This window comes from Globicephala melas, chromosome 10, assembly GCF_963455315.2.
Source record: "Globicephala melas chromosome 10, mGloMel1.2, whole genome shotgun sequence".
In the NCBI taxonomy this organism is placed as follows: Eukaryota; Metazoa; Chordata; class Mammalia; order Artiodactyla; family Delphinidae; genus Globicephala; species Globicephala melas.
In genome coordinates this window covers 46,065,684-46,092,350 of record NC_083323.1, presented here as the reverse complement: position 1 = coordinate 46,092,350, position 26,667 = coordinate 46,065,684, and the positions used below count along the sequence as shown (strand labels likewise).

General features: G+C 37.4%; 1 protein-coding gene across 1 annotated transcript in view; it reads right to left on the bottom strand.

Moving 5' to 3' along the window:
* The window catches only part of PTPRR (protein tyrosine phosphatase receptor type R), a 254,556-nt gene that overhangs the window by 30,583 nt on the left and 197,306 nt on the right, over positions 1 to 26,667 (bottom strand). Inside the window, exons 7-10 of the mRNA XM_030866278.2 lie at positions 16,282 to 16,468; positions 13,396 to 13,480; positions 3,913 to 3,992; positions 3,348 to 3,485 (exon numbers count right to left, since the gene is read on the bottom strand). Of these exons, the coding sequence (XP_030722138.1) occupies positions 3,348 to 3,485; positions 3,913 to 3,992; positions 13,396 to 13,480; positions 16,282 to 16,468 (490 nt within the window). The remainder of the gene's footprint in view (positions 1 to 3,347; positions 3,486 to 3,912; positions 3,993 to 13,395; positions 13,481 to 16,281; positions 16,469 to 26,667) is intronic.

Genomic DNA, 26,667 nt, shown 5'->3' with positions numbered 1-26,667 from the left:
TCTAAGGCAACAAATATATCACAAAATTTGAGGATTGAAATGCTCAAGACACCAAAATTATAATTTATCTTACACAGTTACTACAACCTATTTGCTAATCCTTGTTAGATATTGTTTCACATATGCTTTGCCAAATATTAATCCTTAATAAATATGTAAAAAGAAAGTAATGTTTTCTGTGGAAAATATAACTTGTTTCAAAACATTTACATACTTATATTTATGTAACTGCATACATCACAGTGCTTTTTCTATGTTGATTTTATAAGATTTTATTTTTAATAGAAGAAATAGAATTAATAAGGGTATGAATGTGCTTTGAGAAAACACATCGTGACAATCTATTCAGAAAATTGTAATTCAAACCAAAGTGGGCAGGAGTAGTACAGTCTATTCAGATCTAGGAAATGTTGCTAAATCCTGTGTGAGTTCTGGGTTGTCTGTGATTTTCTCTCGTTCCTCTGTGGGTATTATTCTACTGATTTTTGGCTATTGAGAAGTCAATTGTTAGTCACTCTGGTTGTTAAAATAGTCTCTGTAGTGTTTTTCAGTTCCACAGATGTGTCTAGTTGTGGATTTATTTTTACTTATCCAGCCTAGAATTTACTGTGCTTTTCAAATCTGAGAGCTCAAGTCTTTCACCAGTTTTGGAAAATCTTTAGCCATTATTTCCTCAAATATTACTTCTTTTTTTAATATTCTCCTTTTTCATCTTCTAAAATATCCATTAGACATATATTGGACATCTAAATACTGTCCTCTATATGTCTGAAACTCTCTTTCATATTTTTGGTCATTTTGATCTTCTAGGTAATTTCCTTAGTTCTATTTTTTAATCCAGTAATTATTTATTCAGCTGTGTCCAGCTTGCTAATAAAACTATCTCATGATGTTTCTTTTTTTCATTTTAATGTCTGTATAATATTTATTTCTAGGACTCTTTGGTTTGTTTTTAAATCTTCCTAGTCTTTTGTTGTTGTTGTTTTTTTTTTTTCTCGGTACACGGGCCTCTCACTGCTGTGGCCTCTCCCATTGCGGAGCATAGGCTCCGGATGCGCAGGCTCAGCGACCATGGCCCATGGGCCCAGCAGCTTCGCGGCATGTGGGATCTTCCCGGACCAGGGCACAAACCCGTGTCCCCTGCATCGGCAGGCGGACTCTCAACCACTGCACCACCAGGGAAGCCCTTCCTAGTCTTTTTTGATAGTAACTTGTTCTTTTGTCAAGTTTTTAAATTTTATATTTTGTGTGCTTAATTATAAAACAGCCTCTATTATTTCAATTTCTTGTGGGTCTATTTCCACTATTTGTGGCCTCTTCTGCTTTTTACTTATGTTGCTTATTTACATGTGTGTCTCAGAATTTTGACTTCTGAGCTTACGTTTGGCTGGGCTTTTTCTTTTGAAATTCTGTGTAGTGTATGCCGAGAGTACATGCATCCAGAAAGTTTTTGCCTTTGTTTTTGTAAAGTGCCACAAGAGCATTACCAATGCAGTATTACTTTTTATATTATTACTTAAATGAATATAAATTAGTTTATAAATGATTTATATAAATAAAAGAATCACTAATGTATATTAATCATTTAACACTTGGTGTTTCCGGGGTTTTGAATTCTGAATACTCGAGAGTACCTCTTTATTGATCCCACGAGAAGGCCAGACTTCGCTGGATTCATTTCCTCTTATAATCCTATTTTGGTAGGTAGGTTTATTTTTGTGGTTCACCCTTTCACTGAAGGCCTAGCCCTTGAAGGTGTTCACTTCATGGAAGGTCTCAGTTCCAAGTCCTGGTTCCTACAAGCCCAAGGCTTTGTCTCCAGTTCTTATATTGTCATTAAAACACAAGTAACCTGTAATTCTCTGGTTTTATGCCTTTTATTCAGTTTTTGACTGATTTACCTTTTTCCTCCCAAGCTCTGCTATGCATGCTGTATCATATTTCACCCAGTATGACTGGTTTTTCAGATTATCTAGTCTGCCATATTACATAAGTTCTATGTATGTATGTATGGGTGTATATACACAGACAGTACACCTTTAAAACTTGAAGAATATTTTCCTACCTTGAAGGTAAATTGTCGCAGATATTAAACAACTGTGCAGGAATTGTCAGTAGCTTATTATGTTGACAGATTGATAGTGGGTGAAACACCTGAGAATATTAGGTTATTTTTATTATGCCACCTCAGGCTTTCATATAAGATTCATAGAAATGCATTTATTTAGTGAGCATATAGTTAATGTAGTATAAAACTTCATCTACTGGCCAAAAAATGTACTTTTTTTCCAGGATAAATTTCAGAAAAAGATCCTTTATCTATTGCAGCAAAAATGGAAGAAAACAACAAACTTTAAAAAACTTTAAATTGCTGTTTGTGAGCCTGAATTTTCTTGATTAGCAGCAGAGTTATAGTATAATCAAAGGTTATGACTCACCAAAGGAGTATAAAGGAAAGTTCAGTTTTCTTAAATTCTGATTGTCCTGGTGAGGCCCTGGTATAGTAATTTTGACAAGCAAATAATCACAAATGCTGACTAAAATCAGACTGGAACTTATCTCAATAAGATGCCATGAGATGTTAAAGGAAAAAAGAAAGATGCCATGAAATGTAAGCAGTGCCTAGGAAAGCACCCTTTAGGAATTACACAACTTTATTTTTATTTTATTTTATTTTATTTTTGTGGTACGTGGGCCTCTCACTGTTGTGACCTCTCCCGTTGCGGAGCACAGGCTCCGGACGCGCAGGCTCAGCGGCCATGGCTCACGGGCCCAGCCGTTCCGTGGCATGTGGGATCTTCCCGGACCAGGGCACAAACCCGTGTCCCCTGCATCGGCAGGCAGACTCCCAACCACTGCGCCACCAGGGAAGCCCTAATATGCTATATTTTTATGAAATTATGTTTTTTGTTTGTATCTCCCCAACTAGAAAGTTAAAATCTACCAAGGGCAGGAATCTTTGTGTTTGTTTACTAATATATTGCCAGCAACTAAAATAGTATCTCAGTTAGTAGGTGCTCAAAAATTGTTTGGGATGTAAATGAACAATTTTTTATTTCCCTGCCTCTAAATCAGAATGATAATTCATGGCCCCTCATTTCCTTACAGAGATACATGGGTACAAATGTGATCCGTGTATGCCAAGTACATTGATTTAACTGAAAGGAAGTCGTCATTCATAGAACACCAATTACCGTTTTTTGGAAGCATTAAGTGGCCTAGCCTTTAAATGTCTTAATGTTTCCATCTTAAATCTGTTATTAAGTATACGGCAATTTTCCTTAAACAATCTCTCTTCTATAGCAACAGAAAAAATATAATGTTCCGTACTTGGGTAAAGGTCATACCTCATTTTTTTCCTTGAGTTTTGTGATCATAACAATCACAGGACTGTCTTCCTGCCAAACCATCTGCCAGAAATCATTCACGGTGTTGATCATGGGGCCCTGCGTGGCGATGAACGCTTTCTCTTTGCCACTGTAGCCCTAGTGTGAGAAAGGAGACAGAAATGTTGGCTTTGAAGTTCATGCCTTGCACTGAAAGTTTAGGTGAAAGATCTTCAAAACAAAATAGCTCTGATAATCCAAAAGCAACACAGACTTTTGCAGCTTTATTGATTCTAGCACCACAATTCTTGGGGTTGTTCTCCCAGCAAGTCAGGCACAGCATATGGTACTGAGGTTTCTAAATCTCAATCCTCCCCAGAGCACCTCAGAGGGAGCACTATAGCCACAGACACACAGGAAAGGAAGACTTACTATAAATGACCCACTACCAAGGTTGATTATGACCAAGCAAGCAAAAAAAAGCAACAAACTTGCTAGTAACCAACTCTGAGGGAAAATAAAAAAACAACTAACAATTCTAAATAGTAAATTGACATGCTCATCAGAAAGAAATTTATTTACTTACCCTAATATAATTAGCATTAATGTAGGTGCTCAAAGAATTAGTTACATTTTTTGGTCTTAAACATACTCTGCTGAGGGGATCTAATGAAGAAAACAAGAAAGACTGTGTTAACCAGATTTACTCTTTTAAGTTTCTTAGAACATCAATAACCAGTACATAGCACACTTATATACTGACCATCTGGCATGTGTCAATGTTTTTTGTTGGTGTGGCTGTGTGTCTGTCTTTTTTTTTTTAACATCTTTATTGGAGTATAATTGCTTTACAGTGGTGTGTTAGTTTCTGCTGTATATTTGCAAATGAAGCAACTGACAAAAGATTAATCTCCAAAATATGTGTGTCTGTCTCTTGATCTGTGTTTATTGAGGGACATTTGAGACCATCTTTACCCCTTGTCCTGACACAGATCTCGTCCATAAGCCCAAGATGATGAGTTTCTACTTTACGCCATTTTTGGTGGGTTTCAGATTCTTGACCCCATTTCTCATTTACGCTCCTTTTCTTATTCTTTGCATTTGGAATTTGCACCATATCTCCCTACTCAAGTCTCTCTTCTGTCCTCCGCAACAGCAAACACTTGGTCCAGTCCAAATCTCCTCTCACTACCTGGAAGAAGCTGTCTTTACCATGTGTTTGTTCACTGACATCACAAATATCTGATATCGGATAGATTATTACAGTATTAAATTCTAAAATCACTTTCCATCAAGAAGAGTTGAAAGGCTCTTTGTGAACCACGGTGGTGATTTTTACCAACATTTACGTAAATAATCCCTTTGTGATTTCTTTCACCCAGTTACACTCTGAGCCTCTTGAAGGCCAGGATGGGGATTTTTCATGATCTGTGTAAGACCTGGTGTCTAGCACAGTGCTTATATATGTAATAGACATTCAGTAAATGTCTATCGCATTGATTTAAATGGCTCCTTCCATTTTTTAAGAAGTCAGTTCTATGCATTCCTCTCTAGCAATTGCTCTGTTGTTCTTCTTCTCCCGACAGGTGAAGTCTGAGTGTGTATTTTGCCCACCTCCTCACCTACACTTCAATCCTTCTTGCGTACACTCCAATCTATCCTAACCCTAGTCTTATGCAGACACGGCTCTTGCTCTTGCCGCTGGTGACACTTTTGCTACTAAACCCAATGGTGGTATTTATTTTTTCACGTCCTCTGTGTAGAATTAAAAAATTGTAGATCATATATCTTTTTATGGAGTTTTCTATGGAGTTTTCTCTTCCCTTGGATGCTGCGTCACAGCATTCTGGGTTTCCTGCTACCTATTCGATGGTCTTTTTTCAATCTTTTGCTTATTTCTTCTGCCTCCTTTAGTTTATTTATTTATTTATTTATTGGCTGTGCTGCACGGCGTATGGGATCTTAGTTCCCCAACCAGGGATTGAACTCGTGCCCCCTACAGTGGAAGCGTGGAGTCCTAACCACTGGACTGCCAGGGAAGTCCCTCGTCTGCCTCCTTTAATGTTGCTGATTCTAGGATTCAACTTGACCCTCTTCTATGCTCACTTGACACTGCCTTGTTGGGTGATTGATTCATCCCCATGATTTCGTACCCATATCCTGCAGACTCCCAAATATATATCTTACACCAGACTACTCTCCTCACTTATAGACCACATTTTACATTTTTTCATTTCCTTCTGGATATACTACAGCTTTGTGAAACTTCATATGATCACGTGCTCCTGACAGCCCTGTGTTATTCTATGTTGTGTGTGCTACCACAGCTCCTGAGTCCATGTTTGAAAACTAGTTGGACTAGTCTCCATATTCATGTTCTGTCCATTTGGTTTTCTGAAACTCGCTAGGATTTATCTTGCCTCCCTCTTCCCAAGGCTTTCTTCTTAGGCTAGGACCTGAGCATCCCATCTGGTCTAACTGCCTTCAATCTTGTTCTTTACCCACCCATCCTTCTCATAGCTGGCAAGGCGGTCTTTGTAAAATAAAATCTGATCGCATCATTCCCTTGCCTAAATGCCATCCATGGTTCCTAATTGTCCACAGCAGTATTTCCCAACTGTTATCTGTAAATCATTTCTTTTATAACATATAGAATTAGGTCATATAACTTGTAAATTAGATCATCCTTAAAAAGGGGGTTCAGTAATCAAATAAATATGGAAAACACTGAATTCAACAAACTTGAACAACAATCTTTTCACTGCAGAATTTCTCAGGGTCTATATTATGCTAATATACTCTGTGAATTTCCAAGAAGGTATTATTTATAAACTTATTTGCCCACTGCATTCATTTTATTATGAATACTTATTGACAATTCGACAGTCCAGAGCAGCATTGCCCAACAGAACTTTCTGTGATAATGGAAATGTTCCTTATCTGTGTTGCCCAAAATTGTGACCACTAGCCATGTTGGCTATTGAGTACTTGAAATGTGGCTAGTACACACTGAGGAACTAAAGTTTTCATTTTATTTAATTTTAATTCATTTAAATTTACTTAGCCATATGTGGCTGGTGGTTGCTCTACTGGACAGTGCAGATCTAGGGGATGAAATCTCCTTAGTGGGTCCAACAAGTCTTTATCTTTCCCACAGCCTCATCAGTAATCACTTTTCTACGTGTACATGCTCTAGTCATATGGGCCCAGGGAAATCTCTCAAATACTCCACATCCTTGCAGAGTCTATGTTTTTGCATGTATTGTTTCCCTGCCGTCTCTGCATGGTTAAAGTCTTCCTCATTTTTCAGAGAGCTCAGTTCAAGCAATACCTCCTTTCGGAAGCCCTCCCTTGTCCTCCTGGTGGAATTAGGCATTCCCTTCTTTGCTCAGGCTGCCTGAGTTTTATTTTAGAATTTAACATCTTGTATTTTAAGTGCTTAAATGTTTGCTTGCCCTCAATGGTTTGTGATGAGCCCCTTGAGAGCAAGGGCTGTCTTTAATTAACGTTTGTATCCTTTGTGATTTCTATTTGGTATGTGGCTGAGAGAGTGTTTAACATTAGAATTAATTTCGATTAGGAAGAGTTAAAACAATGCTTTTTTTCAATTTTTTTCTTTTCATAGCAAAGGGGACAGGAAAACTTCCATTACTTTTCAGTATCCACTGATTATTAAAAGTTTCCACAAACGCCCTAAACCACTCAGACTTGAAAAGAGGCCCACTTCCTTCAGTTTTTATAATGCCTACGATATATATGATCTACTGGGAACTCAACCCGAAAATTGCTTAGAAACAGGTGTCCTGTCACGCTTAATTAAGTTTATGTTGTAAATTGGTAATTTATAGTATTTCCAAGTATTCAGAGATTTCCAAATATTAAAACAAAAACAAAAACAAGAATACAACATATGATGGAGTAGGGGAAAATAAATTTGGCTCCAACCAAAGCCTTTTTAGTGTTTTTAGTCTAATAAAAATGTCAAGGATTAAAAAAACAAAATTTTGTCATCATCAGTTATTATTTTCATCTTTATTGTTATAAGTTTATTCATGTGATACATTTTAAGTCTACATATTAGTCAAATTCACTATGATAATTTTTTTCAGAATTGGTATTTCTGAATTATATGTTAAATGCTTAGCATACCATTTATGATTCATCTGGGCAGTATCAATAATAACTACAAATATTACATTGAGCACTGATGACTTTTCCTCCCTGTCTTCTGCTCTTCCCTTTTTATTCAGTATTTCCTTCTTTCCTTCCTTTGCTTTCTTCCTCTTTCATTCCTTTTTCCCCTCCCTTTCTCCTTAGATCCCTTTCCTCCCTTCCTCCCTCCCTCCCTTCCCTTCCTCTCCTCTACCTTCTTCCCTCCTTCTTGTTTCTTTTTTCCTCTCAACAAATTATTGAACACATAAAGTTTTGGTGTATAGAACACATGAAATTTCCCCACTTTGATCTCTTTAAAATACCCTCTGGCAATCTTAAGTCTTCTTTTTAACAGACAAAATGGTACCTGGATTCTGAGTTGAAGATTTCCTCTCCAGGAGGAAATGTGTTTAAGGTTTGAAGTCAGAGAAGAAGCTATTAGATGAGGGAAAAGTGTATCACTCCCAGTGATGGGCAAAGGCAGGAATGAGAGGAATAGGATAGTTTTCAGAGATGAATTTAAGATAAGTGGGAAATGGAAGGAAAGCAGGGACTGGCCACACCTTCAAGATGATTGGGAATCATCTTCAAATTTGTTGGAAGAGAGAGAAGACTCTAGGCCTGTGTTGTCCATTACGGTAGCCACTAGCCACATGTAGGCAAATTTAAGTTAATTAAAATATAATAAAATTTAGAAGTCAGTTCCATGAGTGCACTAGCTATACTTCAAGTGCTCATTGCCACATGCAGCTAACGGCTATCACACTGGAGATACAGAATATTTCCATCATTGTAGAGAGTTTTAGTGGACAGTGCTGAATTTGGCAATGCAGTGATAGATTATGTGAAATTCACTTTTTAACATGCATGTGAACATTATAAGAGAAAACAGGGCTCTTCAATACTGTTTTTGAAACTGTAAACATTTCTCTCCAAGGTTAGTGTTCTTATTTTCTGGAATTGTTTCTGGGGTTAATGATGGATTCAGTTAGGTAGAGAAGGAAAGGAGAAACTAACATTAGCTGAGGGTTTACTATTAGTTGGAACTTTCCTAGCCATTTTTCATACCTTTATTTGATTCTTTCAATAGCCTTACAGGGTAGTATCACTATTACTATTTTTAGGGACAAAGAAAGGATGGCACAGAAAGATTAAGTATCTTTCCATAAATTGTAAATGTTTTTGCCAGGATAGGAAATCAAGTCTAAACTCCAGTATTTTGCTGAGTCACACAACTCGTTGCTTTAATGAGTGGTTCACTTATTTGTATATTTACTCTGTTCTAGGCACTTTATACAGTGAAATGGAAAACATAATGTAAGTAGGAAACATTACTAGACTTTAAATTTTTAAATATAAAATGATGGTCCGAGTAAATAGGGTTTTAAATTTTGATTTATATTGTTTTATAGTTGTATAAATAAATTGGCTGCATGGAAAAAAATATACATAAAATTTCTTGTTATACTTCTTTGTTATACAAATAATTTCACATTGATATATGATCAGTTTTTTCCCATTGCTCTTGTGTTTAGGACATAGATAAATTTTTATCACAAATATTTGTTTATATTGTAAAGTAATTTGATATAAACTTGACCTAAGCACTTTAATCTACCACTTAAGAATGTTCTGAGCCAGGCTGACACTGTCCTTAGAAAAAAAGCTACAATTTAATTGGTTCTTGGCCATCCATATTTCTGCTGCAAAACATCCTCCAAATTATACAAACTCACTAATATGTACAAAGCTGGAAGCTTTTAAACTTGAGAGTTTATTGTAGGCTAAAACAATAAAAACAACTGTAATATTTAAAATATTAATCATTTTAAGATTATTATTTTATGTAATGTTTCAAATTTACGCCATATTACAGTCTAAAATAAACCATAAAGAGCAGCTTTTCATATTCATTCCAGTCTTTTCTGATGATTTTCCAGCCAGTGATGTGGCTTGTCCAAGCTATATTTACTAGATTATATTCTGTGCAACAGGGGGTGGGTGGGGTATTCAGGCTATAGACATTTTCAACAGAAAATCTGTTATTTGCAACATCAGTTGTCAGCACAGGTGCCCTGGTTCAAGCGACCCACCCAGTTCTGGGAATGGAAAAGCTGACACAGGACTGTGAAGCAGTTGTCTGATAGCATCTGGCAGGAAACAGAGAAGGCTGAACTTTAAAATAGTCCTAATAATTTCCAAATCCTTCTGAGATTAGGTGGTTAAGTATAATACTTGCAATACATGTATATGCCCTAATTACTTATGGTTGGTAAATTTCAGATGAAAAGTCCTGAGAGAGAGTCGGGGGTGGTGGGCGGGGGCGGGGGGGGGGAGAGAGAGAGAGAGAGAGAGAGACCAGTTGTAACACACAGCACTTTCATCCCCTTCAGCCAATTATAGTTATAAAATATCTTTCAACAGTGACTATATCTTAGGTAAATAGGTTTAACTATACAGACCAATTAAAAATATGTTACAGTGGAGTAACTGTTACAATGTGTTTCCGAAACAACTCCAACAGAAGGGGAAGCCCAAGGACACTATTAACAGTAATTCTTGCTCTATTACTATAAATATGAAGAATTTGGTGTTTTATGAGTGAATTAATGAACTGAATTATGAATACTCTACTCTTTCAATGTCAATACTCTAAAACAAATCTTCGTGGCTCCATCTTTCCAGAGCTATTGCCTTGAGATGTTTATGGATTTTTGCCCAAATCCCAACTATATCTTTGTTTAGTGATTGACAATATTGCTTCTTCTCCAAAGTATTTTTGCCTTTCTAGGCAGAATTATTCAGTCCTCCTACACCGGTTAGGCAAGATCTCTATTCAGGCTCTTACATTGAACATAATTACTTATTTACATGTCTCTCCTCTGGTCTGTGACCTCCTTGATCTTATATGCTGCTCCTTATTCCTTACTGGTTCCGGGCATCTAGCTCACTGCTTGACATCGATAAATTTCATGGAGTTAAATTTAGTTTTAACATAGTCTAAAAGTGTTTCTCAAAGTGTGGTCCTGCTATCACCTGTATCAGAATCAGCTGGGTGTTTGCTAGAAGTACAGATTCCTGGGCCCAACAGAACCCACTTAGACAGAATCCCCAGGGTGGGGCACAGGACTGGATTTTTAACAAGCACTCTAGGTGATTGTTATGCACAATGAAGTCTTTTGGTAACAGCTTTTTTGAGATATAATTCATATACTATACAACTCACTCGTTTAAAATGTGCCATCACATAATTTATTTTTATTTGTTTAATCCACAGAGTTGTGCAACTATCAGTGGTGGAAAGCATGGGGGCAGATGTGTTTGGATTTGAATGTTGCTTCTTTACTATCTATAAGCCTCACTTTCCTCCTCTGTAAGAAAGGAACAATAATATCTTTCTGAGTTAGGATGAGAATAGCTAACATTGAGCACTTTATCATGTGCAAAGCACTGGGCTCTACAACAACCCTGTGAGGTGGCTACTACTACTCCCATTTCACAGATGAAGTTAAGACATTTACCCACGGCCATACAGGAAGTGGTGCAGCTGGATATGAACCCCAGCAGATTGGCTCTGGAGGCAGCCCTATAGCTACTAGACTCTTCTGTAAGGGTACAAGATAGTATATAGAATGTTTCTAGCAGGGATGGCATTTTAATTATCTCCCAAAAAAACTCATACCCTTTAGTAGTCATTTCTCATGCCTCTCACCACTAGGCAACAACTGTAGTTTCTATGTCTACAGATTTGCCTAACCGGACACTTCATATAAATGGCATTATGCAGTATGAGTTCATTTGTGATGGCTTCTTTAAAAAAAGAGGTACCTCATAAAAAAAAATACCTCATTACTTTAAAAAATAATTAATTAATTAATTTTATTTATTTTTTTGGCCGCATTGGGTCTTCATTGCTGCACGCGGGCTTTCTCTTGTTACGGCAACCGGGTCTACTCTTCGTTGTGGTGCACGGGCTTCTCTTTGCGGTGGCTTCTCTTGTTGTGGGGCATGGTCTCTAGGCACTCGGGCTTCAGTAGTTGTGGCACGAGGGCTCAGTATTTGTGGCTCTAGAGCACAAACTCAGTAGCTGTGGCACACGGGCTTAGTTGCTCCGCGGTATGTGGGATCTTCCCTGGACCAGGGCTCTAACCCGTGCCCGCTGCATTGGCAGGAGGATTCTGTTTTTTTTTTTAGCATCTTTATTGGAATATAATTGCTTTACAATGGTGCGTTAGTTTCTGCTGTATAATAAAGTGAATCAGCTATACATATACATATATCCCCATATCCCCTCCTTCTTGCGTCTCCCTCCCACCCCTCCTATCCTACCCCTCTTAGGTGGACACAAAGCACCGAGCTGATCTCCCTGTGCAATGCAGCTGCTTCCTGCTAGCTATCTATTTTACATTTGGTAGTGTATATATGTCCATGCCACTCTCTCACTTCGTCCCAGCTTACCCTTCCCCCTCCCCGTGTCCTCAAGTCCATTCTCTACATCTGCGTCTTTATTCCCGTGGCAGGTGGATTCTTAACCACTGTGCCACCAGGGAAGTCCAGTACCTCATAACTTTTTATTGCTGAATAACATTATGTTGTGTGAATATACTACATTTTATTTATCCATTCATCAGTTGATGGATATTGTCATTATTTCTACTCTTTGGGCTATTACAGATAATACTGTTACAAATATTTGTGTACAGCTTTTGTGTGGATACATGTTTTTATTTCTCTTGTGCATATACCTAGGAGTAGAAAGTCTGAGTCATATAGTCAGTCTAGGTTTTACCTTTTGAGGAACTACCAGACTGTTTCCTCAGTAGTTGTACCGTATTACATCCCTACCATCAAAGTATGAAGGTTCCAATTTCTCTACATCCTTGCCAACACTTTCTATTGTCTTTTAAATTATAATCATGTGGTTATGAAGTGTTATCTCACTTCGGTTTTGACTTCCCTGATGCCTAATTGTGTTGAGTATCTTTTCATATGCTCATTGGCCATTTGTATATCTTTTATGGAGAAATGTCTATTCAAGTCCCTTGCTCATTTTAAAACTGGGCTCTTTGTCTTTTTATAATTGCGTTATAAGTGTTCTTTATATATTATAGATACAAGTCTTTTATTAGATGTATAATTTATAAATATTTTCTCCCATTTTGTGTCATTATCATCTTTTTAGTTTCTTGATGGTGTCCTTCGAAGCACAAAACTTTGAAATTTTGTTCAAGTTCAATTTACCTATTTTTTTCTTTCGTTGCTTATACTTTTGGTGTCATATCTAAGAAATCATTGACTAATTCAAGGTCATGAGATTTACATCTGTTTTATGTGAAAAGTTTTATAGCTTTAGCTCTTACAGTTAGGCCTCCGATCCATTTTGAATTAGTTTTAGTATGCTGTGTGGGGCAGGGTCCAACTTCAGTTTTTTTTGCATGTGGCTACTGAGTTGCTTCAGCATTACTTACTGAAAAGACTAGCCTTTCCCCACTGAATTGTTTGACACCCTTAGTGAAAGTCACTTGACCATAATGTGTGCCACAGTAAAGTTTTAGAACCATGTGTCTACTGAAATTATGAGCAGACCATTATTTTAAGAGTAATACAAGATAAAGTTATTAACCTTAGACCACTTTAATGATTATTAGTCTTTTTTTTTTTTTTTTTTGGCTGCACCACTTGCGGGATCTTAGTTCTCTGACCAGGGATTGAACCCGGGCCCTGGCAGTGAAAGCGCAGAGTCCTAACCACTGGACCACCAGGGAATTCCACTTTAACGATTATTAGTCTTGAGATGTGTTTGCAATTCCAAATTTGGTGTGTATATGGAAGTTGTGAGGATGGGAAATGGTGAGGTAGGGGTGGATGGGGAAGGCTTGCGCTTTACAACACAAACTATTTAATTCAAGAAACTTACTTGGCAAAATGGTCTTATAGCGATTTTTAGTTCCATGACATGGAATGTCAATTTCTTTGGGATCCACAAAGTTCATTGGTATTTCCTGCAAAAATAAATGATATCAAATACTGTATTTAATGCTGTCACAAAGAAAATCTTCACGGGGGGCCATCTGATCCAGAGCTCTACTGGACTTCAAAGTCATTTATGAAACAACAGACTACCACCTCTGGTTGACCAACACCCTTCCCTTCATAAACACATCAGCTGCACCCTGACAAGCTGACTCCAAGAAACGGCTTTGTGTGTTAGAAAGTATTATTTGATATGTAGTTCTTAAAGAGACATAGAAAACTTTGGTTAGGTTTTAAGAATCCTGTTCTGACATAATTGCTGGAAATATATAAACAGGCAGCTGAAAAATTGCTTTTTCTTAAACAATGTATTCAGATTTCTTCCTATCTTTGTGTAGATTCAGTACCAAAAATTTTATTATGATAGATTCTCTTTTAACAATAATTGTGACTCTTTTAGGATTATGAAAACCTTCCTCCCCAAATGGTAAATATAAAGGGCATTTTTGCTGATTTAAGTGACGATGATATGATGCATTTTTTTGGATGAAGAAATGGTTTATAATTGTACTGTTCCATTTGTGGTTGTAAATGCAACATTTGTAGTGAAGGGCATTTAGGCACTGTCCTCTCGCACTTAACAAGAACACAAATATTTTTATTAAGTCAGAATATATGTCAAATGATGGAGGAGGGAACAATTAAAGCAGAAGTTGCTCTGTGTGTCAGACAGAAAAGGTGGGCGTCTGATGCTGACTGGGACAAAGGAAACAAAAAGCCAACGTTTTCAAAAGGGTCTGAACAAATATTTAAGGAGTTGATTATACAAAATAGTATGTTTTCTAACTTAAAATTCTGCAAAGGATTGCTTAGATAAGGTCAATGTGCATTAAAATACCTTTTGTCCCTAGATCACATAAAATAATATTTTTGTTATCTACACTTTCTCCTACAGAAAATAGAACTTGACAGCTTAATATTCATTGAAATGAAAGAAATTATCTACAAATTTATTTAAATTGTCCTTGTTTTCAGTCAATCTGAAAATTCAAGAAAAGCCTGACTACTGTGAATTTAAGACTCGGTCCAGTGAGAGGAGTAGCTTACTTTTAAAATATTGTTTCCTAAGCTTGCATTATTTTAGGTATTTACGATATTTATTCCTACTCTCTGCTCCAACTAAATGTTGTAAGTTCTCAGTTCCAAGTTACCAAAATAAGCAAAATTGTTGAATGTTCAGTAGAAACCACATGTTCATGCTTGGGAATTTCCAACAAGTTAGTCTGTTTTAGCAAAGCCGTGAATATCTTTATTCCTCCCCGATCTTTCCTGTTTTCTGACACACACTGACAATTTGTCATCATCCAGCATTATCTCTCTCCTCGGCATTCCTTGCTGGCCTCACCTCTCAGGGAAGTAGACTGTGTTAAGGGCTTATCTCATAGAACAAAGAGCTATCTGTGGTTGTAGAAAAGAATACTAGGTGTACCCTTGGCCACTTCTGTGATCACTGACTGGTTCTTTTATTCTTCCCAGTTCTCCTTTTTTTCATACATAAAAGATGATATGCTATGAAGTCTAATTTTTAAAACAACATGCTTGTATTTTAATAATAGTTGATGAAGCTGATAGATCTAACCTATTGTTGTCTCTCGTCATTAGGGTGGTTGCAAACACCTGAACTGACCCTGAAGTCGTCAACTTATTATACCCATCAGCTATGGCTTAAATGTACAACTGCTTTAAGATGCAAGGGGTTCTATAAAATGGATATTCCCCTTGGGCAACAGTGAGACCTAAGAAGGTCTAATCTGTCTCCATGCTCTCTAGATTGAAATGTGTGTTCATGCATTATCACCAGCAACACTGATGGGTCAGCATCATTTTTAGCTGAATGAAACTCACCATCATTTTTAGCTCACATTGGGTCTTCCTCTTGTGTTCCTTATTTCATTAAATGACAATACATGCACGCTGTTGCTCAAGTCTAAAAATGGGGGTGTTATCCCTGACTTTTCCTTGGCCGCCTTAGCCTATTAAGCCCACTTCTTGTAGGTGCCTATAGACCCTCCCAAATTTTTTTTTTTTTTTTTTTCAGTACGTGGGCTTCTCACTGTTGTGGCCTCTCCCGTTGCGGAGCACAGGCTCCGGACGCGCAGGCTCAGCGGCCATGGCTCACGGGCCCAGCCGCTCCGCGGCATGTGGGATCTTCCCAGACCGGGGCACGAACCCGTGTCCCCTGCATCGGCAGGCGGACTCTCAACCACTGCACCACCAGTGAAGCCCCCCTCCCAAATTTTCACTGCTACTATTTTAGTTTTGACCACCATCACAGCTCCACAGGATTATGTCTACAAGTCTCCAAAATACCTCTTTCTAATGCTGACTCTACTGCAGATAGTGATCTTTTTAAAACACAAGATAAGTCCAAACCCTTAAATATGTATTAAGACTTGGATTTCTTTTATATCTGAAACTCATTTTCTGTCACTTCCCACCTTAATTTCAATGCTCCTGTCAAACTGCACAATTTAATTTCCTGAACAGTGACAGCAAGGCTGTTCCTTCATCCTGGAATGCTCAGCTCCTTCTTGTCACTTTGCCTGGCCAGCCCTTAAATACTCTGCCGCAATTCACATTCTAGTTTGAACACTTACCAATAGTTGATGAGATGCAGGGTGGATCTAAAATCCTTGCACTTAACCTTTTGAACTGTAACCATTTTACCGTAAGCTGCCTGAGTGGAAGACAGTGTCATTTTAGAATGTGCCTCTAGTGCCTAGTATATCAAAATACCTACTGAAGAGTGAATCATAAATAGCAGGCTCACCATGAATTCACTTTGGAGTAAATGTGAACTTGCCACGACGTCCCTGAGCTGTGACCTTGTGAGAATACGGCTGGCTGACTGCAGATACTCCATTGCTACCTTCTCCCGTGGGGTTGGTGTGGCCACAAAGGGTTCAACATTCCCCAAGCTACTCATGTCCAGGGTAAGAGATACGTTGGACCCTCGTCTACATTGGAGAAAAATGTTATTAGGTTTAAATACTGCATGAATTATTGTGAGCAGATCAGTTTGTCTTTCTGTACATACATATAATTCAGTGAGAACTATTACAGAAATAAGGACCCAATATCTTCTTTTATGGTACCATAATTGACTATAGCAACTACTCATAGTTTCTTAAGAAACGGACAGTTTTGTTGTTGGAAATAACTCTGAATTGAGAAAATGCACTATAGTTTATTAAGGGGTATAGTTGCTACAGAAATAATAACATGGCTAATAAATTAAGTGAAAAATTTAGGAAAAGTAAACACAGCATTTGAATTGAGGAATGAGATGTAACGCAAACCTACCTTATTTATCTGTATATCTGAGAGTCCAGTATATAAATTCTATATCCACCCTAATTCTTCTGATATCCATATACCATACCCATGATTTTATTGAACACAGGAAGCTCACAGGAGAAAAATAATCTTTTTATTTTAGTTCAAATGATTGTCATTGAAATAGAACTTAAAAGTTTAAAATGTACATATTTTTTATAACTTCTGATTTATCCCTAAAAGATAGGTTTTTCATCCTCCATTTATGTATGTATGTAACGTATATGTAGGTCTATGTGTGTAATTGCATATGCATATATGTATTTATTTAATTCTGTGATAAACTTACCAGGGACCATAAAGACCACAGACCCTCGTACTAAATTACAATTGATTCTTCCTCTGTGATTTCCCTCCTCTTGTTGGGAGGCAAGGTGGTGTTCTTCCAACATATAAAGGCTCCTTGTGTCCTGAAAGAAGGTGTGAGTGCCTCTTACTAGTAATATTGGCTGTGTGGAACCAAGAATTAACTATAAAATAGCATATGCTGAGGGTCAAAGTCAGAAATTGTACTTAAAGAAACGTTAAATTTAAAGGGGCCTGAAGTGAGCATCAGGCGATCAAATATGGTGCCAACTGGTTGGTGTCCCAAGGTAATAGAGAACCGGCAAATACAGGTCAAAACAAATGTGAGTAGAGAGAATACAAGAAGACACCAGGCCCAGCATATTATTTCCTTGGAATGGTATTTTACATGTATGGAACACTACCTCAGGAAATACTGAAGTGGCTACAGCTTAATTTTAAGGAATGCAAAATTGTTAGAACATACAACAAAAACCCCAGTAAACAAAAACATATCAGTTCTTTCCTCCTATGAATCTGCTTCTGGTCGTAGCTTTGGTGTCATTCTATAGTTTGATATATAATGTTGTCATTTTTGTTAATTTCTAAATGGTTTGTAATTGTAGTTTTAATTCTTGCTTTAACTCAATGGTAACTAAGTGTTTGCCCATTTATTGTCCTTATTAATGTCTAGTAAGAGTACATGCAAATCAGTGAATGGATTTCTAATTACTGGAATTTCTTGATTCTTTCTTTGAGACAAATACTCTAAAAAATTTTCTAAATATTTCATACATACTTCTGCTGGCAGCTGCTTTGTTTATCTATCTATGTATCTATTGACATATATCTCTATATATCATATATAAGCACATATGTACATATATAGCACCTTATATATTATATTATGATATATTATTAAAGATATTATTCCAATCTATTTTTTTCCTTACTTTTTTCCTACTGGATTTCTCATAGCCTGAGATATGTATGTGACTCTTCCACAGTAACTGTTTTTGTTATTTTTCCTTATATTTCTAACAGCTTTTACTTTATATATTCAGCCATTACGTTATTTGATGAGATTCATAATTATATCTTCACTGTAAATTTTATCAATATCAAATACTTTCTCAATTTTATGTTTGGCCTCACATTTGACTTTTGCTTCCCAGTTTTATTGAGACCCAATTGACGTACGGCATTGTGTTAAGTTTAAGGTGTTTGACTTACATATATTATAAAATGATTATGCACTAAATTCAGTTAACATTCATCACCTCATATAGATACCAAAAACAAACTTTTTCCCTGTGATAAGAACTCTTAGGAACTACTCTCTTAACACTTTCAAATACTGTATACCACATAGCAGTGTTAACCATAGTCATCATGTTGTACATTACATCCGTAGTATTTATCTTATAACTGAAAGCTTGTACATTTTGACCACTTTCATCCAATTCATCCTCCCTCCACCCCTCACATCTGACTTAAAAAAAATTAATATTGACATACCTGCTTTTTTTTTTCTTGGCATGTTCCTGAAAATCTTTTCTAGTTTCTATTATTATTTTTAACCCTTTTGAATCACTGTACTAGGGATTAGGGGATAGCATTTTGGACACCCCATAAAATATCACCTACCTGATAAGAGGGACGGTTGCCCCCCACCATGTTTTCTTTTTGGTGGCTGCTGGTGGTGACCGACAGGGCTCCTTTCTTTCTGAGTAGGGGGGAAACAGCTGAGGAGGAGCAAAGGGTGGTTCTCCTTTCAGGCCAAGAATTTTAATCTTTTTTTTTTTTTTTTGCGTTACGCGGGCCTCTCACTGTTGTGGCCTCTCCCGTTGCGGAGCACAGGCTCCAGACGCGCAGGCTCAGCGGCCATGGCTCACGGGCCTAGCCGATCTGCGGCATGTGGGATCTTCCCGGACCAGGGCTCGAACCCGTGTCCCCTGCATCGGCAGGTGGACTCTCAACCACTGCGCCACCAGGGAAGCCCTTTAATCTATTTTTAATGGGAAAGTGGTTTTTAAAGTTTCTCAATCCAGTTCTTTTGGCCTTTAAATTGCAGAAATTCCTTCCTAATTCTGATAATAGTTTGCCTATTGGTCTTAGATTTTAGCGTATTTGTGAGAATTTGACTTTTGCTGGTTACATAGATAGTTGAGTAAGGAGCTGGGAGAAGCAGCTTAGGGGACTGCTAATCAGATGCCATTTTAAACCACTATTCCATTCCGTCCTTTTTCAGCCCTAAAATACAAAAGTATGTACAAACCTGTGAACTGAGGGATACTCAGTGCTACAATGGTTTAGCAGAAAGTGAGGTCTCTTCCGTCCAGAGTGGTCGGAGCAGATGTATGAATGAGGATGAATTGAGTTGGGTCTTGAAGATAAAAGATAAATTTTGAGTAGATGGTTATTTCAGAGAGAGAGTCTGGCAGGAAAAAAAAAAGTGTGGGAGCAGGAAATGATAAGGCATCTTTGAGAAATCTCGTATCATCAGTTTGAGCTAGAGTTCAGTTGTGTAAAATGTATTTTGGAACCAGGGGGCAGGGTTATGTAGGAGAGTTGAAAGAGAAGCAAGAGTCATAGAAACAAGAGTATAAAAAGCCTCCTGAATCCAGAAAAGAGAGAATTCAGAGCATCAAGTTATATCAGCCTCTGTTTTGGCTTCTCGCAGCATACTCTGCCGAAACCTGGAGGATTAAAAGCCTCTGGGATCCCTGTCTAAGGTCTTTTTGATCTTATGAGTAAATTTTCTAAGGATTCTGTGATAAACTGAGAGCGCTGGAAGCATTTTCATGCAAACTGACTTGGTCAGGAAGAGCCACTTTTGTTTGTCAAGGGAAGGAAGAAGGAAACGAATATTATTTATTCAACATCTACTATTTGCCAAGCACTGTTCTAAGCACTTCCACATATGGTATCTCAATCTTCAGAGCATCCCTCTGAGGTATTATTTTCCCCCATTTCACAGGTGAAGAGATAACTCATAGGAACATGATAGCAGAATAAAGATTCAATCCAAGTTAGAACATAGAACCCAAGCTCTTTCTGCTTTGCCACCCAAAAGCAAGGGTAAGGTGGGCAGATTATGTTAGACTGTGCAGTGCCCTATGAGAGTAGAGTTGGGGTCAGTTGTTGGGGGGAAAGTTAGGATTACTGAATTATAATGTGGAGACAGTGCAGTATTCAAGGTACAAATTCAATCTTTACAGGCATACTTGTCTGGGCTCAAACCCTGCCTCTCTCATGTCGTCGTGGTGGACCTTTGGTCTGGCTATTTAGACTTGTTACATCTCAACTTCCTCCTCTTTTGTGAAATGAATAATTCAGTGTACCTACTTCAGAGGATTAGTACAAGGATTAACCAGATAGTTTAAGTAAACTGCTTTTAAATAAGATGCCTGGCTACTAATAAATTTGGGTCATAATGAATAAAGTCCTATATAACTCTCACCTTCTACTTCTCTAAGAGACCCATTTTAAGAGATCTTCACAAAAACTCGAAAATTCTTTACACTGAGATTAACGTTTTGAAATCAATGGATAGATTCTATAGCTTGTCACTAAAGAAAAACACATCCTTCTTGATAACCTCTTTCTCTTAAAATTTCTTTTTATTATGGCAAAGCCATCTTCCCTGAACCCTAAACAATTCCAGAACACTTCACCTCAATGCCTCAGACAATGTCTTAAAGTTTAATTATGGAGTCGAACTGGTACAGGCTGTTGACCTTACAGAAAACACTTTCCACAAAACAGCCCTTATCATGAGGGCTCTTTTATCCTGGCCATGAAATATTACCATATGATGTCATTAGCTTGGAAAAATCTCTGCTTTTGTTAATTCTTATTTTCAAGGAACAACCAATATCTAGGTTAACTGAAATATAGTGGAATTAGGAAACAGAATCAGTAGAATCCACTTAAAAAGGTGTACACTTCTTAGTCATGTCTTGGGTTGGAGAGAAGAGATTAAATACACATCCACATATATATATATATATATATATATATTTTTTTTTTTTGCGGTACGCGGGCCTCTCACTGTTGTGGCCTCTCCCGTTGCAGAGCACAGGCTCCGGACGCGCAGGCTCAGCAGCCATGGCTCACGGGCCCAGCCGCTCTGCGGCATGTGGGATCTTCCCGGACCGGGGCACGAACCCGCGTCCCCTGCATTGGCAGGCGGACTCTCAACCACTGCGCCACTGGGGAAGCCCCACATATATTTTAAAGTGTTAATTTTTCTGTTATAAAAGTAACACATGTTCATTGTAGAAAATTTTAAACTTAGGAGTTTCAGGGACTTCCCTGGTGGTGCAGTGGTTAAGAATCCGCCTGCCAATGCAGGGGACATGGATTCGAGCCCTGCTCAGGGACAATCCCACATGCCATGGACCAACTAAGCCCATGCGCTACAACTACTGTGCCTGTGCTCTAGAGCCTGCGAGCCACAACTACTGAGCCTGCGTCCCACAACTACTGAAGCCCGTGCCCAGAGCCCGTGCTCCACAACAAGAGAAGCCACCGCAATGAGAAGCCCGCGCAAAGCAACGAAGAGTAGCCTCTGCTTGCTGCAACTAGAGAAAGCCTGCTCACAACAATGAAGACCCAATGCAGCCAAAAGTAAATAAATTAGTTAATTAATAAAGCTTAAGAGTTTCAAAAAAGAAATTAAAACCACTCAGTCTCATAAACATCACTAACATTTAAATTGACGTTTCAAATTTGCGATTTTATAGGCAGTACTGGGAATGATTTATTGTTTTAATTTTTATTTCTTTGGTTATAGATGAGGATAAACACTTTCAAATGACTATTGTTCATTTATTGGTCATTACCTTTGAGAACTGTCTGTTCATCCTCTTTCTTAATGTTTATATTGTGGCATTAATGTACTTATTATTGATTGCTATGATAAGTAAGATACTATTTTTCAGACCCTATTGCATATATACATCTTATTGTTACTTTAAAATACTAAGGATTTTTTTTAAAGTATATTTACATTTAGTCAAACACATTAAATTCTACAAATTAAATATTAAACTAAAAAGGAAAAGGTATCAATCTTTTCTTTTGTGGTTTCTTGCATTGCTTTAAAATCCATAGAAATTCTTCTCCTGGAAGTTTAGATATTTTTTAAAAACTTAATCTTTTAATCGATTTATAATTTATTTGGGGGTATGGTAAAGGTAAGAATAACCTAGGTTTTGTTTTTTTTTTTCCCCAAATAGGTTATCCATGTTTCTAACACTATTTACTAAACAATCTAGAGAAGGGATGTGTTTTATAAATATGGGAATATTAGGTTTTTAACTAGCTATCCCTGACTAATGATCTGGAGGAGAAAAATACCACTTTACTGAACTAAGAGAACGTACTTCTTCTCCACAGTATCCATAAACCAAATGGTAAGAAGTGAGGTGAGAATCAGAAAGACATCTCAAGAAGAAGACAAAACCGATGTAAGAAATTAAGAGAAAATTTAAACTAAGGGATGGGAACAAAAAATCTAAAGGATTTAGAGAAAATAATCAACAAAAATAACAGAAGGAGATCTGGACCTTTAATAAAAACGGAATGCGGAAAACTAAGAACACAAAGTCTTATTAAAAACTTTGCTTCTTTTTTTGTTACGTAACTCTGGCAAACTGTTTAGAATTTTTTTATACCTTATGACTGCTGTTGGACAAAAGGGAACATAATGAAAAGCTTTATCACACTCCCACTGTAGCACCAATTTTTATTTATGCCAAAAAATAAATAAGAGGGAGGAAATTCAAAAGATACCAATGCAAACAATTGAAGGAAAAAGCAAATTCTTAAGGAAAGGTAAAAGGAATGCAATAAACAGCATGCTAATTACAATTAAGTAAAAAGAAAAACATGTATAAATATTATGGGCCAGGGCCACACATTCATTTCAGCAAGAGAATATAAACATCTGTTGAAATTGTTCAGTTTTTGCCTTGCTGTTCCTAATGACCAAGAGGTGAAAAGAAAATACAAGCTAAAAATACAAGAACAGTTGAGTGCTGGAATATCTCAGAAACTAGGCATTTCTTTTCCTGGTAGTTGGGACAATATGCTGCAGTTCAGAAGCTGGATTTAGGCAGAAAGGCTACAGTTTCCAGCATTGTGACCATGGCTCTAATCCTCAGATATGGCTGCTTTTTGCGGTACCTTGGCCACCAAGAACAGTGAGACTTCAAGTGTGGCCCCTCATTTTGTGCCCAACAAAGAATGGAAATGGGAGTAAGAGAACAAAATGAAACAGTGATCCTTCTGCCTGGAGTCCAGAAAGATGTACTTCTGAAACTACTGAGCTATGAAATTACATTTCAGTGGGAAATGGTGGCAGCTGCTTATCTCGAAGCACTTGAAACGGGAATGGAAAAAGATGCATCGAAAAATTATGAGAATAATTTAGTACAGAATGAAGGTGAACAGTTCTCTGAGAACTTTTCCAGTCTTATTTTTTTTGTTCTGTCAAAAATATGCATAATTTGTTCAGAGCTGTCTATCAGTATACACATCTAATCCTACATGATGAGAAGAAAGAAGTTTAATATTGAAGTCCTCTCCAGATCTGAAATGTTGTGAGTCTGAGACCTTCAGGCCAACAGTTCCTCCCTGTGCATTAAAATCATAATGATCACGAACCTGATAATCTTGGCTTGATTGTTATGGTGTGCTTAAGACCCCTGCCCACCTACTTGATTTTTCTGAATTCGTTTTGCTCATTAAATTTGTCCACATATTAAGTTTTCTAGGAGATTTCTAATAAAGACAACAGAAAAAGAAAAGAAAAAGAAGCTCTAACTCATTTGAATAACAAAAGAAAAACATCGAGATACAGAGATGGAATTCCTTTACTATGCATAGATTGACTGGCCTCCACAGTTCTTTTTTTTTTTATGAATTTTTTTTCTTAATTAATTAATTTATTTAGGGCTGTGTTGGGTCTTCGTTTCTGTGCGAGGGCTTTCTCTAGTTGTGGCAAGCGGGGGCCACTCTTCATCGTGGTGCGTGGGCCTCTCACTATCGCGGCCTCTCTTGTTGCAGAGCACAGGCTCCAGACGCGCAGGCTCAGTAGTTGTGGCTCACGGGCCTAGTTGCTCCACGGCATGTGGGATCTTCCCAGACCAGGGCTTGAACCCGTGTCCCCTGCATTAGCAGGCAGATTCTCAACCACTGTGCCACCAGGGAAGCCCCTCCACAGTTCTTTGAAACTCCAGATTCTATGATTTTTAAGTTCTAAGGGTAATGGAATTAATGAATGGTTTGCTGTTTCCTTCCATCTCTTTACCTTCAAATAAATTATGTATAGTGCTAACCCCTATCCTGGATCTCTTGACAGATGAGAGGGCAAATTAAAAAAAGAGAAAAAAAAAGAGAAAAAAAAAAGAGGAGGATATGGAGTGCTAAGTTAAATTGTGACAAATTCAAAGCTCTTGGAAAGTTAAATGGTGACATAAATGCAGTATTACTAACTTCTAGAAGCTGAAATAAATGAATAGGTATTGTGACCATCTATAATAAAATTTCCCAAAGGAAATCCTGTAGGCAAGACATGTATTAAGTATAAAAGATACCAGGCCCAGGCCCAGGAAGATGAAAAACAAATTTCACTCTAAAGTAAAAAGAAAAATCTTACAATGTAGAGAAAATTTTTGGTTTGATAAATGATTGATTTCCTTACTTGAAAGCACCTGTTTCACTAGGTAGAACATTCCTGACCCTTTTGAGTGATTAAATAAATATTTTTTAATTCATACAATGATATCTGACCTTTTATATATGTACAGCATGAGGTAAAATTTACTACACCCTTCTTTCATTATTTTAAAAAATAAAAATCAAAACAATCATTAAAAAAATAAATTGAACTTGTTACATTGTTCTTTGAGCATTGACCTTGGAATCTGAGTTTAAATCAATGCTCTGGGGCTTCCCTGGTGGCGCAGTGGTTGAGAGTCCGCCTGCCGATGCAGGGTACATGGATTCGTGCCCCGGTCCGGGAAGATCCCACATGCCGTGGAGCGGCTGGGCCCGTGAGCCATGGCCGTGGAGCCTGTGCGTCCGGAGCCTGTGCTCTGCAACGGGAGAGGCCACAACAGCGAGAGGCCCGTGTACCGCAAAAAAAAAAAAAAAAAAAAAAAAAATCAATGCTTTGCACTTCACTAAGCTCTTTCAGCCTCAGACTCCTTAATCTGCAAATGGGGACAATAATAAAACTCACAGGATTTGTTCACATTTTAAAAGATAAAGAAGCAAAAATATATGCACATTTCTAGCCTAATAACTGGCATATAACATAATATGTGAATGATTATAGTAATTAATAATGATCATGTGATAATTCTTATTTCACTCCATGCACACATGGCTGTGTGGCAGCTATATGGCATACACTGATAAACATTTGAAGAAGGCAAGGTTAGGAAAGTTGGTTAGTGATGAAGAGTCAGTAGCAGTGTTACATATGCAAAGTCAGTGGTCACCTACGTTGGGACCATTTTTCATTCCTCAAGCCCTTAAAATTCTTACCTTAATAACTTTTTTCAGATTCAAAAATAATGCATAGTCACCATGAAAATTAAAAATATAGATACAAGAAAGAAAAATATCCTATAATACCAACATGAAGAGTAATTGCTAATAACATTTTAAGTGTCTGTCCTTCAAGTTTTAAACATGTATATATATGCATGACAAAAATCTAGATTTTTTAGTCTACATATTCTTTTATGGCTTGCTTTTAATTTAACTAAATATATCACAAATATATTTATTTGTGTCTTTGTGTCTTCAAATTTATTTACACACGAATTGCCAACACTATATAGCACTCCATTGGACGGATGTATCAGTCTGTATGTACCCCTAGGTCTGAAGTGGGTTTCTTCTAGACAGCATATATACAGGTCTTCTTTTTGTATCCATTCAGCCAGTCTACGTCTTTTGGTTGGAGCATTTAATCCATTTACATTTAAGGTAATTATCGATATGTATGTTTCTATTACCATTTTCTTACTTGTTTTGGGTTTGTTATTGTAGGTCTTTTCCTTCTGTTGTATTTCCTGCCTAGAGAAGTTCCTTTAGCATTTGCTGTAAAGCTGGTTTGGTGGTACTGAATTCCCTTAACTTTTGCTTGTCTGTAAAGGTTTTAATTTCTCCATCGAATCTGAATGAGATCCTTGCTGGGTAGAGTAATCTTGGTTGTAGGTTTTTCTCTTTCATCACTTTAAATATATCCTGCCACTCCCTTCTGGCTTGCAGAGTTTCTGCTGAAAGATCAGCTGTTAACCTTATGGGGATTCCCTTGTATGTTATTTGTTGCTTTTCCCTTGCTACTTTTAATATTTTTTCCTTGTACTTTATTTCTGATAGTTTGATTAATATGTGTCTTGGCGTGTTTCTCCTTGGATTTATCCTGTATGGGACTCTCTGTGCTTCCTGGACTTTATTAACTATTTCCTTACCCATATTAGGGAAGTTTTCAACTATAATCTCTTCAAATATT